This window comes from Mus caroli, chromosome 10 (genome assembly GCF_900094665.2).
Source record: "Mus caroli chromosome 10, CAROLI_EIJ_v1.1, whole genome shotgun sequence".
Lineage (NCBI taxonomy): Eukaryota > Metazoa > Chordata > Mammalia > Rodentia > Muridae > Mus > Mus caroli.
The window spans coordinates 76388035-76406611 of record NC_034579.1 but is presented as its reverse complement, the minus strand read 5'-3'; the positions used below and the strand labels follow the sequence as shown (position 1 = coordinate 76406611).

The 18577-nt window shown below is 40.3% G+C and overlaps 1 protein-coding gene across 1 annotated transcript in view; it reads right to left on the bottom strand.

Annotated features, from left to right (window-relative positions):
- Hcfc2 (host cell factor C2) overlaps window positions 1–18577 on the bottom strand; it is a 41372-nt gene that overhangs the window by 10615 nt on the left and 12180 nt on the right. The window contains exons 6-10 of the mRNA XM_021174907.2: window positions 18113–18219; window positions 17814–18002; window positions 8164–8331; window positions 7602–7654; window positions 3537–3711 (exon numbers count right to left, since the gene is read on the bottom strand). Of these exons, the coding sequence (XP_021030566.1) occupies window positions 3537–3711; window positions 7602–7654; window positions 8164–8331; window positions 17814–18002; window positions 18113–18219 (692 nt within the window). The remainder of the gene's footprint in view (window positions 1–3536; window positions 3712–7601; window positions 7655–8163; window positions 8332–17813; window positions 18003–18112; window positions 18220–18577) is intronic.

Genomic DNA, 18577 nt, shown 5'->3' with positions numbered 1-18577 from the left:
TAAGTTGTTACAGCCTTAGAAATCAATCAACTCCAAGGACTGTTAATGCTCTGGACTAATCTTTGCTAAGGAACAAGTTTGCTGAGCCTACTCAGAGTAGAGGAAAGATGTATCCTAGTGTGTGTTGATCTAAACACTTAACACGAAGGAGCAAAGAATATACTGGGATGGGGATGTAGCTAAGTGTAGCATAACAATGACCCTGGGTTCAGTTCCTAACATAACAAGCAACAAACACTTGTTTAATTTGAGGCTAACAAGAGGTGTATAGTGGGGTGCAAAATTATGCACCTATAATCTCAGCACTCAAGAGGCTGAGGCAGGGGGACCTCAAGTTAGGAGATCAGACTGGGCTACATGGTGAGATTTAGCTCACAAAAGATAAAAGTCAAAGGGAGGAAAAAGGACAGACTATTCTACATATCTAGCTGCTTCATGATCTTCCCCACAGTGCAGTGCAATCCCTGTCTACACTGGTAACGGTGAGGATTCACAAGCATCAGTGGATCACAGCACAGTGTGTGAAACGTGTTCCAAAGCTTTAGATTTGGTACTACATGTTGCTAGTGAGGTCTCGGCTTTAACAAACGGGCTTTTACCCCATCTGTACTGGATGGATCAGCTTTAATGGTCTGCTGGGCTACTGTAGTCTGCACACTGGAAATGGTACTGGAGAGCCAAGGTTCAGGAATTACTGTCCTTAAGTCCAGGCAACCACTTAGTACACTACATGTGCTGAAGCACGAGGACCTGAGTTTAAAGCCTGGTGCTTTCTGATTAATCTCTGGGTATAAGATGTTTAGAATAGGTGCACTACACCTAGCATGAATGTGTAACATCTTGGCTCCTCTTCTACACTAAATACTGACATTACTTGCTACTAGAGATCAAATGGCTTTGACACTAATTTTAGTCTGTATGGAGGGGGTGGTAATCTGGCATGAATTTCTTCACTGTTCTGCTTTCTCCTGTTCTAAATGTCTTTATGATGTTGTCCATTTTCTGTCTTCTCTTCCATTGTGGAAGATAAACACTGGTGCCCACACATTTCTGTTTAAAGCCTGTCTCTTCCTACAAATTATATTCACTCATCTGACAACACAGCAGACCTTCTATCAGGCAGTGTGCTTGTTTCTACGATACTGAGAGAAAACAGGCAGGGTTCATGCCTCATGATCTTCTTCATCTGGTAAAATACATGTGCAAAGAGTTGCAAACTGTGATGCTGATGCCCACTGTAAGAGACTAAAATAACAGCAGGCAAACAAACAAACCAAACCACTTCTCTTTTACTAAGCTAAGGGCCCCTTTCTCACTCTCCTCAGTGACATTTTCTACCTGGTGTTCTTACACAGTTCTTCCCTCTCCCATCACACCCTAAGCTGCAAACACCAGTCACTGCTCAGTCACCAGTCAGTCAAGCACGGATGGCCTGGGCACGGACTGCCTGTTGGGAATCTGCTCTTGTGGAACTTACATTTCAGATAACTTCTACATTTGTACTTATAGACAAATACTGCTTTATGGACTCCATATCTAGATATTAAGTATAGAGTATTTCAATTAAGTTCAAAGTTGAACATTCTTCCTAGTGTGTTCTTGCTCCTCGATTTCCATTTTGATGAAGCTCAGTGTTCATTGTGATGTCCAACTAAAAACGGTCTTCCGTGACTCACCTTTCTCTCATAACCAGCCAGCTGCAGAGCTGAAGATACCTTTATATTATACTAAAGGCATATTAAGAGCCTCTTCACTGGCTTTCCCCCTACTCTATCTTACCCACTGTGTTATCTTTACACATCTGTCTGAGAATCTTGAAAGAACTTCTAACCAGTCTTTCAATTATTTCCTCATCATCCCTCCGTCTGGTAAAGCCGGAGGGTTCTCTCAAGGAGAACACACATGCAGTCGTAACATTCCTTCATTGCTGGAAGCACACAGGGCAGTTCTTACAGTCTGCAAAGAATGCCACAATGCTGGTGACCTGAGACTGAAGAGCCAGGCCTTGACAGAGTTTATGGTGTGTCAGCACTGTGGTACAAACTCTGGCTTTACCATCTGCTTAGAACCAATTTTATCGAAAAATTGGAAGGCTCAAGCTCAAATTTGTTTTCAGCATATAAACTTCTTTGTACAGCAGAAAATTACAAATAAAAAATTTGAAACTGGAAGTTCAGAATCAAGCTTATCTATACCAAATAATCCCATTATGTAAGAAAGCCAGCAATCCTGTTGGGTATAACAAGCCATGCCTATAATCCCAGCACTTGGAAGGGCGAAGCAGGAGAATCACTAGGAGCCTGAGGCCAGGTAGCCTGGGAAACATCTGAGTTCTAAGCCAGCCTGGGAGAATAATGTGAGTCAGTCTCAAAAAAAGTAATCCAACCAAACAAAACGGAGAATCTTGCATCAGTAATGAAAAGAGAAAAACATACAACATAATGTTCTACAGTATTTTTATCTACTGTAGATACTAAATGGAAATAAAACAATGTTTATCCTGTTATATTTAAAAACAATGTTTACTCTTTATATTTGAATCCCTGAAACATATTTAAAACAGCTATTGCAAAGTCTTAAAATTAAAAAGCTACTTTCTATTCCAAGGATATGCCAGAATTGATAAAATTATTGCTGATTGTGAAATAATCACAAACAATGCTTGGTAAGTGTCTCAGTGGCATCTGAATATAGCCAGGTATGGTGAATTACAACAGTTTCTAGGCTCAGACAGGAGAACTGCCACAGGGTTAGATTGGCCTAGGCTACAATAGTGAGTTCCAGGTTAGCAAGGGCTACAAAGTATAATCCTGTTCAAAAAACCAAAAATAAGAAATAAAACAAAATATAACAGAATATTCAAATTAAAAAAAATCACCAAATTGTGAGCTGTCTTATGAATGCTGTTCCCATAACTGAATTTCCTTAATTCATATACTTGCTACACTGCTATTTACTAAATGACAACTATTTATCTCAGCATTTTAGAAATAGCAATTAAGATAAACAAATAACCTCATATAGCTAAAAAGTGACCAGAAAATGAGCACAGGGACAGTCACACTAACCACACTGGCCAACCTCAATGTCACCAAACATTCCCTGGACTAAAATTTCATATTTACAATGTGTGAACTTGTCACTATGTTCACTCTGAGGAAAAATATCAAAAACATGTAACATAAGTACTTGCCTTTAATCTAAGCACTCAAGAGGCAGATGGATCTCTGTTAGTTCCAGTACAGCCAAGAGTACATAATAAGACACACACACACACAGACACACACACACACAGACACACACACACAAGCTGGATGATGGCTGCCCATATCCTTAATGGCAGCACTTGGGAGGCAGAAGCAGGGCAATCTCCAAGTTCAAGGCCAGGGCTGAACAGAGAAACCCTGTCATGAAAAAAACAAACACACACACACACACTCCCCACCAAAACCAGTGTAAACAGTAACTTTTCAGTAACTCTTGAGTTCCCTACCCAGGCTATTAAGCTTTGATCTGATTTCAAACGTAACCCTAACCTTCATTCTTGCGCAGCATGTCTGTCACCCAGCTGCTGTTATTGGAAGTGTTGGGTGCCAATGGTGAATGCAGAGCGGCACTGGAGTCGGCTGCTCTTGAGTCGGGCTTGCTTCTCAGTGACGTTCCTCTCACAGCCGTGTGTTCAGTTTTTGTACTGTTTACTGTATCACTAACCTACAGGAAATAAAACAGTTCATCATAGCAGGAGATGAAAGTGACACAGAAGTACACACATAAAAGGAAAATATTTATAAGCACATTCCGGAAGGCAAGTTTACCAACAGGGAGTGGTGGTGCACACCTGGGAGCCCAGTCATTTGAGAGCTAGTGCAGGAATCTCCAGTGCTGTAGGCTAGCCTAGGCTATAAGTAAGATTCACAAAACAACATCAGAAACTAAAACTTACCAAAACATAAAACATTTAAAATTATCTCACTAATTTCTATAGAATCACTCTTTAAATCCAGCAGTTTTAGGAGACTTTTTCACTTACTCTCCATGCTCAGAAGACTGTAGCTGTAGTTTAGCATGTTTAGTTTTTAACATGGTGGTTAGTATTACAAAGAAATACTCACGTAACACAGTGAGGCCATGAAAACCACTCCACTTAACGTCTTTATTACAATGTGTTAACTGTGTGTATGTGTACGGGTGGGCACTCGTAGTCAGAGGACAGCCCTGTGCAGTGAGTTTTCTCCTGCTTTTTATGTGGGCTCGGGGATGGAACTCTGGCAGTCTGGCTTGTATAGCAAGTTCCTGACTCACGGAACCACTGTGTTAGCCCCTATTTGAGTTTTAAAAAACAGACACAGAGCCAAAAGATCATATGACTCTTAAAAGAAAAATATCAGAAAGGAATTATTCTGTATGAATGAATTTTATATATAAAGACTTAATATACTAATACCAGTCTTATTTACTATTGAACATTTGGTCAGAAATCTTCTTAATGCTAACTCTGGCTGTATAGACGTTTTATTCTGGTTAGTTGGGAGGCTGAGGCAGAGGAGTTTGGGACAGGGAGAGCAGAAGAGATGGGGATTTTATTAGTGACATTTAATTTACCTTCCTAAACATAATATAATGAATACATTTAAACTTTATGGCAGTTCAATTTATCAATGACAACATTATCCATTGTATAGCCATGCAACCATAAAGATAGCCTGCCTTCCTTCAAACACTCCAATGTTGCTGTTGTTTTATTCGTGTGTGTGTATGTGTGTGTGTTCACTGAACCATCTTGCTGGCCTCTAGATATCTTATTTCTTTTTAAATTGTTGCTTGAGTTTTAAAAAAACCTTACATGAATTTTGGCTCATAAGGAAAGAGTTAGGATGAGGTTTCCAGCAATGTGTGGACTGGCCCTGAACATACTTCTGCCATTTTGTCCACATATTTATGTGAGATGGCGTTCTCGGCAACTATAATCATAAAATCAAAACAGCCATTAATCTTCAAAAACATTGAAGATGTTCTAAATCCTCCAGTATTAAGTATTCACCCAAGACTTAGATATGTAAAATTAACAAGGGATAACCATTTCATCAGCATGAAAATTTGCTTATACATATATATTTGGTTTTTTTAAGACAGGGTTTCTCTGTGTAGCCCTGGCTGTCCTGGCACTCACTCTGTAGACCAGGCTGGCCTCGAACTCAGAAATCCACCTGCCTCTGCCTCCCGAGTGCTGGGATTAAAGGCGTGTGCCACCACCGCTCAGCTGCTTTTATATTTAATGTATTCATTCCAAATAATTATTTTTAAAGTAATTTCTCAGGTTAGGGAGATGACTCATTTGATAAAATACTTTCAGCACAAATATAAGGACCTGAGTTCAGGGGCCCAGGATCCAAACAAAATTTCATGTGAAAAAGATCTATGAGGTGGAAGAGTGTGCAGAGAGTAGAGACAGGAGGATGGGTCCCTAGGGCTTGCTGGCCAGTCAGGATAGCTGAATTTACAAGACTCAGGTTCAGAGAGCCTGTCTTAAAATTCAGTAGAGAATGACTGGGATGTCACCTGATGCCAGCCTCCACCTTCCATGTGTACACATGCTCACTTGCATATACACACCACACATTTCTCTATAGACTATTATTAGCAGGTATTTCATTTGTATACCTCTTTTATATTAGATATTGAAGTGTGCACATTTTTCTTAGGCAAAAAAAGGAGGCTGTGTGTTGAACAGGCTTAGGAGGCTCTGAACTAGAGCATGAAGAAAGGCTCCAGAAGACAAAAAAAGAAAAAAGAATTGGCTGGAATCTGAATATAAATTAGTTAGAGGAAAGAAAAAATTAAATGAAAAAGGGAGGCAACTAATGGCAGGAAAAGCTAAGTTGCATGTGAAGGAACATACTGACAACATACTACATGGCATGATACAAGCATCAAGTCCAACTGAACTATAAAGATTCAAGGGTGGAGGATATGGGACACGGGAGAGAGAGAGATCACCAAATCTTCACCTTATGTTATTTTTCCTGTATGTGTGAATGTGTTTGTGCATGTGAACATGTCTGTACATGTGTATGGAGAAGAGGAAGCCTTGGCTGTACTTCCTCTAGAAGGCTGTCCCGTGTTTTTTGAGACAGGGTCTCCCTGGCCTAGAATTTGCCAAGGAGGCTTGGCTGGCTGGCCTAAGACTGTTCCTGCCCCTGCTTCCCAGGACGCTTGCCTCCCGAGGACAGGGTTACAAGCACTCCCCACTGCCCAGTTTCCTCATCTTCTCAGTGAAGAGAAGGGATCAAAAGCTAGAAAGTAAAGGCTTGGCTAAGTAAGGATTTTATTTATTGTTATTGTTCTTCTGCTTGGTGTTTTGAGACAGGGTCTCATTATGCAGCCCTTGCTGGCCTGGAACTCACTATGTAGACCAAGCTGGCTTTGAACTCACAGAGATCCACCTGCCTAAGCTTCCTGAATGCTGAGATTAAAGGTGTTGGTACCACACTCAACTATGACTTCATTTAGGAGGGCACAGTTAAGATACTAAAAGAAAGCTAAAATAATTTAAAGGAGTCATTTTTTAGCAAGATTCAAGAACAGGAAGGGACAACAGTACTTTATGGTATACAGTTTATGGTACACGTACATGTGTGTACACACGTGTATGCGCATACCCCCCATATAATATTCACAACACCTTTATAGACATAATATAAATATAGTTTGTCTACTGAAACAGACAACTCACAAGCTGTATGAACAGAGCGTGTATGGCCTCCTTCCTGCACACTACGGTGTGTTCTCACACTCCTCATCCTCAGTCATGCTCACAAGAGGAATACAGCTCAGCCCTTTCCATGGGAAGGGCCCACTGCTATCAACAGCAGTTTACCAGAGAAAATATAAACTTTAATAAGTTGAGCCATTATCTTATACAAATACTTACCATGACTACTTCATAAAGAACAAATAAACTCATAGTTGTTCAATTTAGCTACTGATATTCTTTGTAAATGAACTATATAGTACACCATGAAAATATACTTAAATCATATTTTATAGATTCAGAATTAATGTATGTGTGACATCTAGTAATGTTACAATATAAACATATGAAAATGCACTTTGGTCCAGACAGGGTTCTGCTTAGTTCAGGTTGGCTCTGAACAGTAAGCTAAGGCTGGCCTTGACTTTCTGAATGCTCTGGCTCCAGCTCTCCAATGCTGGGAATACAGACATACACCACCACGCCTGGCTCCTAAGTATCAATTGGAGTACAACAGCATCCAATGCTATATGCGATGAAACCAAGCTTCTCTTCATAACAAGAGAATGCACTTCAGGCTTCTGTCATAATAATCCTGCTCTTTTCCCTTTTATTCCTGTGGGGCTAGAGAGTGAATCCAGGGTCTCACATATGCTACCAAGAGCACTCTAACCCTGAGCCTCGCCCCAGCCCAGCCCTGGGAGAACAGAGCTGCCTGGACATCTCAGAGATGATTTGCATAGAAAGCCAGGAGTAATCACTTATTCAGAGTAATACACAGAAAAATCTCAATAAAAACGGGAACTAGAGGCGTAAATTCTCATTTGTCATCACAGATGCTTCAACTTACACTGTTATGATGGGTGCTATTACTGCCTTGTCTGTGAGGGTCCGTCCTGCCTCCTGTAGGAATGAGAAAGTTCACATTGATGCGCTCTTAATTAGCATTCATAAAATATGTCGTAAATATACATGTTATAAGATTAAAATATCATCTTTACTCAAGCTTAGCCGATTTCTTAATAGTTTACTTAATAGTTGCTGAAATCCTTCCTGAAGACTATAACAAATTTAATTATTTTCCAAGGGTCTGTTCAGTTAAAAACACTTAAAAAAAAAAACCAGTAAAATATTTCTGAAAGCTAATTAAAAACATTTCTGGAACTCAAGTACTATCAACTTTAAAACAGGGTCAAAATGAACTCTATGTTCCTTTCTGAGTTCTACCACAACAACAGTAAAGCAGTCAAGATTCAGAGCTGAGGCTGAGGGGAGTCGGCTTACCAGGTATATACCAGGACAGGTTAAATTCCCGCATCGTCCTGACCCGAGCATGACCACAACATGGGTTTCTGGGTTTTTAAGAAGCACACGAGCAGACATGCATTCCTCAAGCATGACACTTATTTTACCTAGCACACTTGGCGCTGCTGAAGAGTCAGACGATGTAGCTTGGTACGTCAGGTCAGTATTCAACTGCAAAAGATAGCCCTCAACCGTCGGCACTTCGTCCCACTTGACATGGAAAGAGTTGGTAGTAGCTTTGATTAACTGTACTTGTGATGGTGCTGGGGGTTTCTCTAAAGAAAAAACCATATAATCCTTTAGTTTCAAATGCATCACTAATTTGCCAATAGTTCTGGTGTCTCCAGCGATGAGCACTGCACTGCTTACTGAATATACTTAAATGAAGCCAGAGTCAGTGGGAGCACTACTGTGCAGTTCTGATCTTATTCAGATTATCATAAAAAGAAACAATCCAATACCAAACTACTTAAGTAATTAGACTCAGCATAAAAAAACGTTTAATCCCAGAAACCTGAAGGTCTATCCTGAGCGTGACAATCCCCCCTAAAAGGCTGAGGGCTGTAATTGCGTATTACAGAATTACTGCTTTGCTGTTTTACCTTTAGAAACTTTAATTTTATTAAATTTAAAGAACTGAGTTTCAACAAACAGTATACATGCTAGAAATACTGCTGTTAGGAAAAATGACTTGGATATATTTTGGAAAAATATAGAGTTTTAATACCCCTTTAGCAAAATCAGTATTACCCAAGGCATATAACCTTGGTATAAAATATTGCTAACATTTCCACAACAAGTACCAGATCTTTAAGATCTAAGATTGCATATACAATATCTTTGGTCCTATCTTCTATGTATACTTAGGGTGTGAGTGAGCCTCATAACTGAGAGAAAGTATGTTCCCAGCTTTCAATAGTTAGCTAAGAAAATCCATCTTTGTGATTTACAGTCTACAAGCCTGTAGCTCAGCAGGCCCATTATCTTCTTTATTTTAAAATATTATCTTTTAAAAATATTTTAATAATTATTTTATGTTTATAGGTGTTTTGCCTTTATGTCTACCTGTGCATCATGTGCATGCCTGCTACACACAGCACAGAAGAGGGTGTCAGGTCCCTGGAACTGGAGTTACAGATGTTGTGAGGTGCCATGTAGCCCTCTGAAAGGGCTGCTTGCACTCTTAACTGCTAAGTCACCCATCCCTCCAGCCTCAAATCTATCTTTTTACTGAGTAGCAGCAATATACCAACAATAGGCCAGAGCCAGTCCAAGCCTGTTTCCTGAACAAGTCTGCTGAAATACAACAGGACTCATTTGTTAATGTATTTTGCCTAGGGTTACTTTCATACTTCAAGGTGAATTAGGGGACCCATATGGCCTGAAATATTTACTATATGGCCTAGTAACTTCAACAAATCCCATAAAAAGTCCTCCAACATCCCATTAATAAACTAAGCTATTTTTATTTGTCAAAGTAAGGCAACTCAGACCTGAATAAAAGCAAAAATTTGGAGAGATTTAGGAAGTAGACCAAACACATATGAAGATAGAAGATATGGAGAGAATTTTGAAAAATGTAAGTCCTAAAATACAATTTTTTAAAGGTTTAATTATTTTATATATGTGAGTACTCTGTCTTCAGTCACACCAGAAGAGGGCATAGGATCTCATTACAGATGGCTGTGAGCCACCATGTGGTTGCTGGGAATTTAACTCAGGACCTCTGGAAGGGCAGTCAGTGCTCTTAACCCCTGAGACATCTCTCGAGCCCCCCTGAAATAAATTTCTATGAAACTAAACAACCTGAGTTTCCAGACTGAAAGGGCCCAGTTAGTCCTCAGCACAGCAGATTACATCAGAGCTGCAGAGCTGAGGAGATGGCTGAGAAGACCTGAGTTACTTCCCACACAGTCATCAGGTGAGTCCTAGCCATGTGTAGCTCCCATTCCAGGGGATGAGGTGCCTCTGGCTTCAGGCACATGCACTCGCTTGCACATACTAAAATTAAGACCACACACCTACAAATAACTCAAAATAATAAAAATAAAACCTTCCTTAACAAGCAATCAAGCACCAAAGAGAGAATGGTGGCACGCATGCTTAAGGCAGGGGATTGCAATGTGAGGTCTCTCGGGCTATAATGGAAGACTCAATATAAACAAATGAACAGAAACAAGCCGCCAGCACCATAAGATTTAAAAATTGCAGGAACTGAAAAAAAGAAAATTCAAAAGCTTCTCGAAACAGGAGAGTAGAAAAGGTCATCATGCTAAAAAGAACCAAAACTGGGGTAGGAGGGCTGGCTCAGGGGTTAAGAGCACTGGCTGTTCTTTCAGAGGACCCAGGTTCAATTCCCAGCACCAACCTGGCAGCTCACAACTGTCTGTAACTCCAGTTCCAGGAGATCCGACACCCTCACATAGACATATATACAGGCAAAACACTAACGCACATGAAAAAAAAGGAACCAAATCTGAAACCTGGAAAACGCTAGAGGAAAATGTAGGGAAGATACCTCAAGTCACAGGTAAGGACTTGTAAAATAGGAGTCCAGTCACTCAGGAAATAAGGCAATTATCAACATATGGGACTGCATGAAATCAATTTCTGCAAAGGAAAGTGTTAATTGAGTAAAGAGGTTGCCTACAGAGCAGGAGAAAGCCTTTGTCATCTGTAATGGATAGTTATCTAGAAAATACAAAGAACTTAAAAATCTAATAGCAAGAAAACAAACCACCCAATTTAAAAATGATCTGAGCAGCAGAGAATTTTCAAAAGAAGAAATATAATGGCTAATAAATACTTTTAAATGTGTTTGACATCCTTGGTGATCAGGGAAATGCAAACTAAAATACTGTGATCCTGTCTTATCACTGTCAGAAAGGGTCTCATTGAAAACAGCAACACACCCCATTTCTGTCTGGTCCAGAGCTGATCCTCTGCAAAGGGGCTCCATACCTAAATAGCGACGGAGAGAGCTAGCCTGCCAGGAGTGCAGACAAGCCTGTGAGTGTAGATAAAACCAGCACTGCTGCTCAGAGGAAACCTCACGGAAACCTCAGGACCCAGGACCCTAGGAGCTGCCTGGGACAGGAGCCTTCCGGTTTCTATCTGCACCAGAAGCTGATCCAGTGCCCTAGCATTACATACACTAATACCGCCAGGAGAGAGCTGGTCTCCCAGGAGAGCCAACACACCTGCAAGCACAGGTAAGACCACCACTTCTCTTCAAACTCCTGGCACAAGAGGGACCCTCCCAGAACCATCAGGACACAGAAATCAAGGAACAGCTGGGAACAGAATACTTCTGATTACTGTCTGCACCCCAGAGTTGACCCTGTACTACAGCTCTTCATACCCAAATTCCTCCAGGACAGAACTGGTCTCCCAGGAGTACTGACACAGGCTTGCAGGAGGGACAAGCCACAGTCAGAGACAGCAAGACCAGCCAACACCAGAGATAACCAGATGGCGAAAGGCAAGGGCAAGAACATAAGCAATAGAAACCAAGGCTACTTGGCATCATCAGAATCCAGTTCTCCCACACGGTGAGCCCTGGATACCCCAATACACCAGAAAAGCAAGACTCTGATTTAAAATCAGATCTCATGATGATGATAGAGGACTATAAGAAGGTCATAAATACTCCCTTAAAGAAATACAAGAGAATACTGGTTTATACAAAATTACAGGAAAACACTATCAAACAGGTAAAGGAATTGAACAAAACCATCCAGGATCTTAAAAAAAAAAAGAAATCACAAAGGGAAACAAACCTGGAGATAGCCTAGGGAAGAGAACAGGAGTCATAGATGCAAGCATCACCAACAGAATACAAGAGATAGAAGAGAGAATCTCAGGTGCAGAAGATACCATAGAAAACATTGACACAGCAGTCAAAGAAAATGCAAAATGCAAAAAGCTCCTACCCCAAAACATCCAGGAAATCCAGGACACGATGAGATGATAGGTATAGAAGAGAGTGAAGATTCCCAACTTAAAGGACCAGTAAATATCTTCAACAAAATTACAGAAGAGAACTTCCCTAACCTAAAGAAAGAGATGCTCATAAACATACAGGAAGCCTACAGAACACCAAATAGACTGGACCAGGAAAGAAATTCCTCCCGTTACATAATAGTCAAAACACCAAATGCACAAAACAAAGAAAGAATATTAAAAGCATTAAGGGAAAAAGGTCAAGTAACATACAAAGGCAGACCTATCAGAATTACACCAGACTTCTCACCAAAGAATAAAAGCTAGAAGATCCTGGGCAGATCTCATACAGACCCTCAGAGAACACAAATGCCAGGCCAGACTACTATACCCAGCAAAACTTTCAAACACCATAGATGGAGAAACCAAGATATTCCATGACAAAACCAGATTTATACACTATCTTTCCACAAATCCAGCACTACAGAGGATAATAGATGGAAAACATCAACACAAGGAGGGAAACTACACCCTAGAAAAAGCAAGAAAGTAATCTTCTTACAACAAACCCAAAAGAAGATCGCCATATAAACATATAAATAACAATCAAAAATAACAGGAAGCAACAATCACTATTCCTTAATATCTCTTAACATTAATAGACTTAATTCCCCAATAAAAAGACATATACTAATAGACTGTATACAGAAACAGGACATAGCATTTTGCTGCATACAGGAAATGTACCTCACTGTCAAAGACAAACACTATCTCAGAGTAAAGGGCTGGAAAGCAATTCTCCAAGAAAATGATCCCAAGAAACAAGCTGGAGTAGCCATTTTAATATTGAATAAAATCAATTTTCAAACAAAAGTCATCAAAAAAGATAAGGGAAGGACACTTCAGACTCATCAAAGAAAAAAAATCTACCAAGAATAATTCTCAATTCTGAACATCTATGCTCCAAATCCAAGGGCACACACATTAATAAAAGAAACTTTACTAAAACTTAAAGCACATATTGCACCTCACACAATAATAAAGTGGGAGACTTCCACACCCAAATCTCATCAATGGATAGATCATGGAAACACAAACAGAGACACAGTGAAACTAACAGAAGTTATGGGCCAAAAGGATTTAACAGACATCTATAGAACATTTCATCCTAAATCAAAAGAATATACCTTTTTCTCAGAAACCTCATGGTTCCTTTTCCAAAACTGACCATATAATCGGTCACAAATCAGACCTCAACAGATATAAGAAGATTGAAACAATCTCATGCATCCTATCAGATCACTATGGATTAAGGCTGGTCTTCAACAGTCAAAAAAACAACAGAAAGCCCACATACACATGAAAGCTAAACAATGTTCTACTCGATGATAACTTGGTCAAGGAAGAAATAAAGAAATTAAAAACTTTTTAGAATTTAATGAAAATGAAGGCACAACAAGCATACCCTAACTTATGGGACACAATGAAAGCAGTCCTAAGAGGAAAACTCATAGCTCCGAGTGCCTCCAAAAAGAAACTGGAGAGAGCATATACTAGCAGCTTAACAGCCTACCAGAAAGCTCTAGAACAAAAAGCAGCAAATATACCTAAGAGGAGTAGAGGGCAGATAAAAATCAAACTCAGGGCTGAAATCAACCAAGTAGAAACAAAAAGAACTATACAAAGGATCAACAAAACCAGGAGTTGGTTCTTTGAGAAAGTCAACAAGATAGATAAATCCTTAGCCAGACTAACCAACCAGAGGGCACAGAGACAGTATCCAAATTAACAAAATCAGAAATGAAGAGGGAGATATACCAAGAAATTGAGGAAATTAAAAAATCATCATATCCTACTACAAAAGCCTATACTTAGTACAACTGGAAAACCTGGATGAAGTGGACAATTTTCTAGACAGATATCAAATACCAAAGTTAAATCAGGATCAGATAAACCATCTAAGCAGTCCCATAACTCCTAAAGAAATAGAAACAGTCATTAAAAACCAAAATACAGCCCAGGACCAGATGGGTTTAGTGCAGAATTCTATCAGACCTTCAAAGAAGACCTAATACCAATACTCTTCAAACTATTCCACAAAATAGAAACAGAAGGAACACTACCCAATTTGTTCTATGAAGCCACAGTTATGCCGATACCAAAACATCACAAAGACGCAACAAAGAAAGTGAACTTCAGACCAATTTTCCTTATGAATGTTGATGCAAAAATACTCAGTAAAATTCTTGCAAACCAGGTTCAAGAACACATCAAAACAATCATTCACCATGATCAAGTAGGCTTCATCCCAGGGATGTAGGGATGATTCAATATATGGGAATCCATCAATGTAATCCACTACATACACAACTCAAAGAAAAAAAAACACATGATCATCTCATTAGATGCTAAAAAAGCATTTGACAAAATTCAACATTCCTTCATGTTAAATGTGTTGGAAAGATGAGGAACTCAAGGCCCATACCTAAACATAGTAAAATCAATATACAGCAAACCAGTAGCCAACATCAAACTAAATGGAGAGAAACTTGAAGCAATCCCACTAAATCAGGAACTAGACAAGGCTGCCCACTATCTACCTATCTATTCAATATAGTACACTTGAAGTCCTAGCCAGAGAAATTAGACAGCAAAAGGGGGTCAAGGGGATACAAATTGGGAAGGAAGAAGTCAAACTATCACTATACTTAACTAACCCCAAAAACTCCACCAGAGAACTCATGAGAGGCCCTACCAGAGCCTTAAAAAAAAACAGAGTCAGATGCTCTCAGCCAACCACTGCACTGAGTGCAGGGTCCCCAATGGAGGAGTTAGAGAAAGGACTGAAGGAGCTGAAGAGGTTTACAATCCCATAGGATAAACAACAATATCAACCAACCAGGCCCCCCAGGGCTTCCAGGGACTAAGCCATCAACCAAGGAGTACATATGGCTCCAGCTGCATATGTAGCAGATGGTGGCCTTGTCGGGCATCAATGGGAGGAGAAGGCCTTGGTCCTATGAAGGCTTGATAGATGCTCCAGTGTAGGGGAATTGAGGGCGGGGAGGCAGGAGTGGGTGGGTGGGTAGAGGAACAACCTCATAGAGGCAGGAGAAAGGGGATAGGATATGGGGTTTCCAGGAGTAGTGGGAACTGGGTAAGGAGATAACACTTGAAATGTAAATAAATTAAAATTAAAAAAAAAAAAAAGGAAAAGAAAACAGAAAACAGGAACACTGAAGACCTATGGAAAAGAAGACTCACTCATGCTGCCCAGAGTATGAACTGATCCTGCCACTATGGATACCAATGGGAGATCCTCAGAAGCCTAAAGACAGAACTCCCACTTGACCTCGCTCTATCACTCTTGGACATCTATGCAAAGGCCTTTACATCCTATTCAGACATACTTCCTCATCTATGTCTGTGGCTACTCTATTCGTAATGTCAAGGAAATGCATCAACTAAAGGTCTGGCAACAGGTGAAAGAATGGTATATCCACAGAGAAAAACAGAATTATAGTTTGAAAAAAAAAATAGAGCCGGGCAGTGGTGGCTCATACCATTAATCCCAGCACTGGGGAGGCAGAGGCAGGTGGATCTCTGAGTTCAAGGCCAGCTTGGTCTACAGAGTGAGTTCCAGGACAGCCAGGGCTACACAGAGAAACTCTGTCATGAAAAAAAAACCCAACTTCTTCCCTTCCCCCACCTCCACCCCCCCCCCTAAAAAAACAAAACAAAACAAAACAAAAAACCCAAAACTAAAATGGATGGAACTGGAAACTATAAATGAGGTAGGAAGGCTTAGGAAGATGAGCACATGTCCTCTCCTGCGGGTCTCAGCCTTTGACCTCTGTAGTACTATAGGGACCTGTGTAGTATAAGGTCCTTACAGTACTACACAACCTGCTCAGTCTGTATAAGGTTACTTGTATGATGTCTTCGGGGCTGACCATTTTGTGTTGGATAAACAACTGGTGTGCTCTACTCCTTGGGGAAGACTATTTCTCCCACTCCCCTGCACCCAAGGCTCAGGGAACACTGCAGGAGAGGGGACAGAGATTGTAAAAGCCAGAGGATAGGGACTTTTCTGAGACTGTGTCTCTGAGCAATGTCAGAGGCTATTCTCACAGTCTCACCCTCATGACTGCATAAAGATGAGCTGAACACTGGCAACAACAGACATGCAAAGACAAGTAGACAAGGCAGACCACAAGGCCTCAACCCTACATGCAACATGAGATGTTTAAATGGATAGTGGTGTCTAAAGCCTTTAATAAAAAAAAAATAGTTATAGATCCAGTGGAGGGTTTCTTAACCCTTGAAAAGCACAGATCTCTCAAGTAGAGAACAAAAACATATTTTTCACAGAAAAAAATCCATACGTACTCATTTTTTTCTTATGATTTTTTTCAGCTGAAGGTTATCTTTGTATTATCCACGTCCAGGATAGCTAGTTTTATGCCAGCTCAGTACAAGCTAGAGTCATCTGGAAGGTGGGAACCTCAATTGAGGAACTGCCTCCATGAGATCCAACCACAGGTCATTTTCTCAATTAGTGCTCAATGCAGGAGGGCCCAGCCCATTGTGGGGGTGCTAGATCTATAAAAAAGCAGGCTGGACAATCCACAGGGAAGCAAGCCAGGAAGTAGCATCCTTCCATGGCCTCTGCATCAGCTCCTGATCTTCAGGTTCCTGCCCTGATTTCCTTTAATGGTGAGTCCCAATACTGAAGTGTAAGCCAAATAAAGTTTCCTCTCCAAGTTGATTTGGTCATGTTTCATCACAGTAAAAGAAACCCTAACTAGTATAAATAGTAAATTAGTAAATCTCATTTTAAAAGACAAATTAGTAAACTGGATTTTCTGTCTTTCTCTTTGCTAGTGTGCTTTTTTAATGAAAACATTTAGTCTCCAATTTAGTTGTTCTATTCCTTGTTGTTCCCAACATTTTAATAATCAACTTTTTATATACAAAAACTACATAAATCAAGCATTCTGCTTGCACACCTTAATGCCAACACTAGGGAAGTGGAGAGAGAGAGAAGACTCAAGAGTTTATCACTTGCCACATAATGAGTTCAAGACCAGCTGGGATACACAAGACTCTATCTCAGAAGAGGCAATAAGCTTTCAGAGGGAGGAGAACTAGAAGAAAAGACTCTGATGTGTATGAAAATGCCACGATGAAAGCCTTCACTCTCTACCTTTCCCCACGTGTCTGTGCATTTGCGTCCTCTGCAGAGCAGAATGAGCCCTTCACAGCTGAGCCACCTCTCCAGCCCCACACAAGGGAACCCTTATTAACCGGAATAAATTATCCTTTACAGTAAAGTAAAATACTTCTCCCTGGAAAGCACTTTTGAAAAGCTATACTGAGTAGTAAAGCTGGTGAGTAGTAGCTGCCTTCTGGAGCCGTACAGTGTGCAGTCACAGTGTAGTAATAACTACACCTTTGGGCCAGAGCCAGCAGGGACTGAGCGAGCGGGGCCAACCTGAGCAAGCAGAGGTCCTAAATTCAATTCCCAACAACCACATGAAGGCTCACAACCATCTGTACAGCTACAGTGTACTCACATACATAAAACAAATATATCTTTTTAAAAAGTTATTAGAAGGAGAGATGGCTCAGTAATTAAGAGCAAGTACTGCCTCAAGGAGAGAGGAGTCGATAGACTTCCTTGGAGTGGGGAGTAGTTATACATTTCTTGCACTCATTTCATGTTCTAAGAAAGAGAAGAAATTATATTCACTTTGCATCATTAGCCACAGACACAGTTCCTACAGTCAGAACTTAGTTAAGTACTCTTACCTACCAGTATCAAGATACCAAAGGTCCTTGCAGCAGACCTGACTGTTTAGTGCTTTTTTGTAGCCATCTCTTCCACTCCAAAAGTATAATCGAGTGCCAATCGCAACAGCGCAGTGGCCTGCTCTTGGTCTTGGCCTTGAATTTTTTTTATCTTCCTGAGAATCTGATACTAGAGTAGTCCACTCTGCCGTATCTAGAAAGAAAGGAACCTCCATGACTCAGGTACTGCTCTTAAGCAGCAAAATAACAAAAATTACTTTGGTACCAGACATCACGTCAATGGGTCAATTTCCAGAGACTCACCGAGGTTTAGGTAAGAAAACGAGCTGGTGCATCTCCACTCACAGTCATGGGGGGAAGTCTCAGGATTTTCACCTTTATGTGGAACCCATCCACCAAAAATGTACATCCTAGACAACAAAAGAAAACCAAAAACTTTAAGTGATTTAATTTTACTTTTTGGATCAGAAATACTAAGAAAGAACTTATATTTGTTGACTTAAACTTCAGAAATACGCAGGCCCTACTATATTATAAATAAGAAAATGGGTAAAATGGTTTGTGTGTTTTGTTTTGTTTTTTAAAGAATTTACACATCTCAAGTCACGGGTACTTGGAAGCTAAGCAAACAGGAGGATTATTTGAGCCCATGAGTTTAAGGGCACACTGGGAAATGAAACAAAAGCCTGTCACAGCAGCACGCAGTGACAAGAGAAAGCTGAGAGTTTTATAAAGCAGTAAATTTAAGTGACAAATGTTTGAACGTTA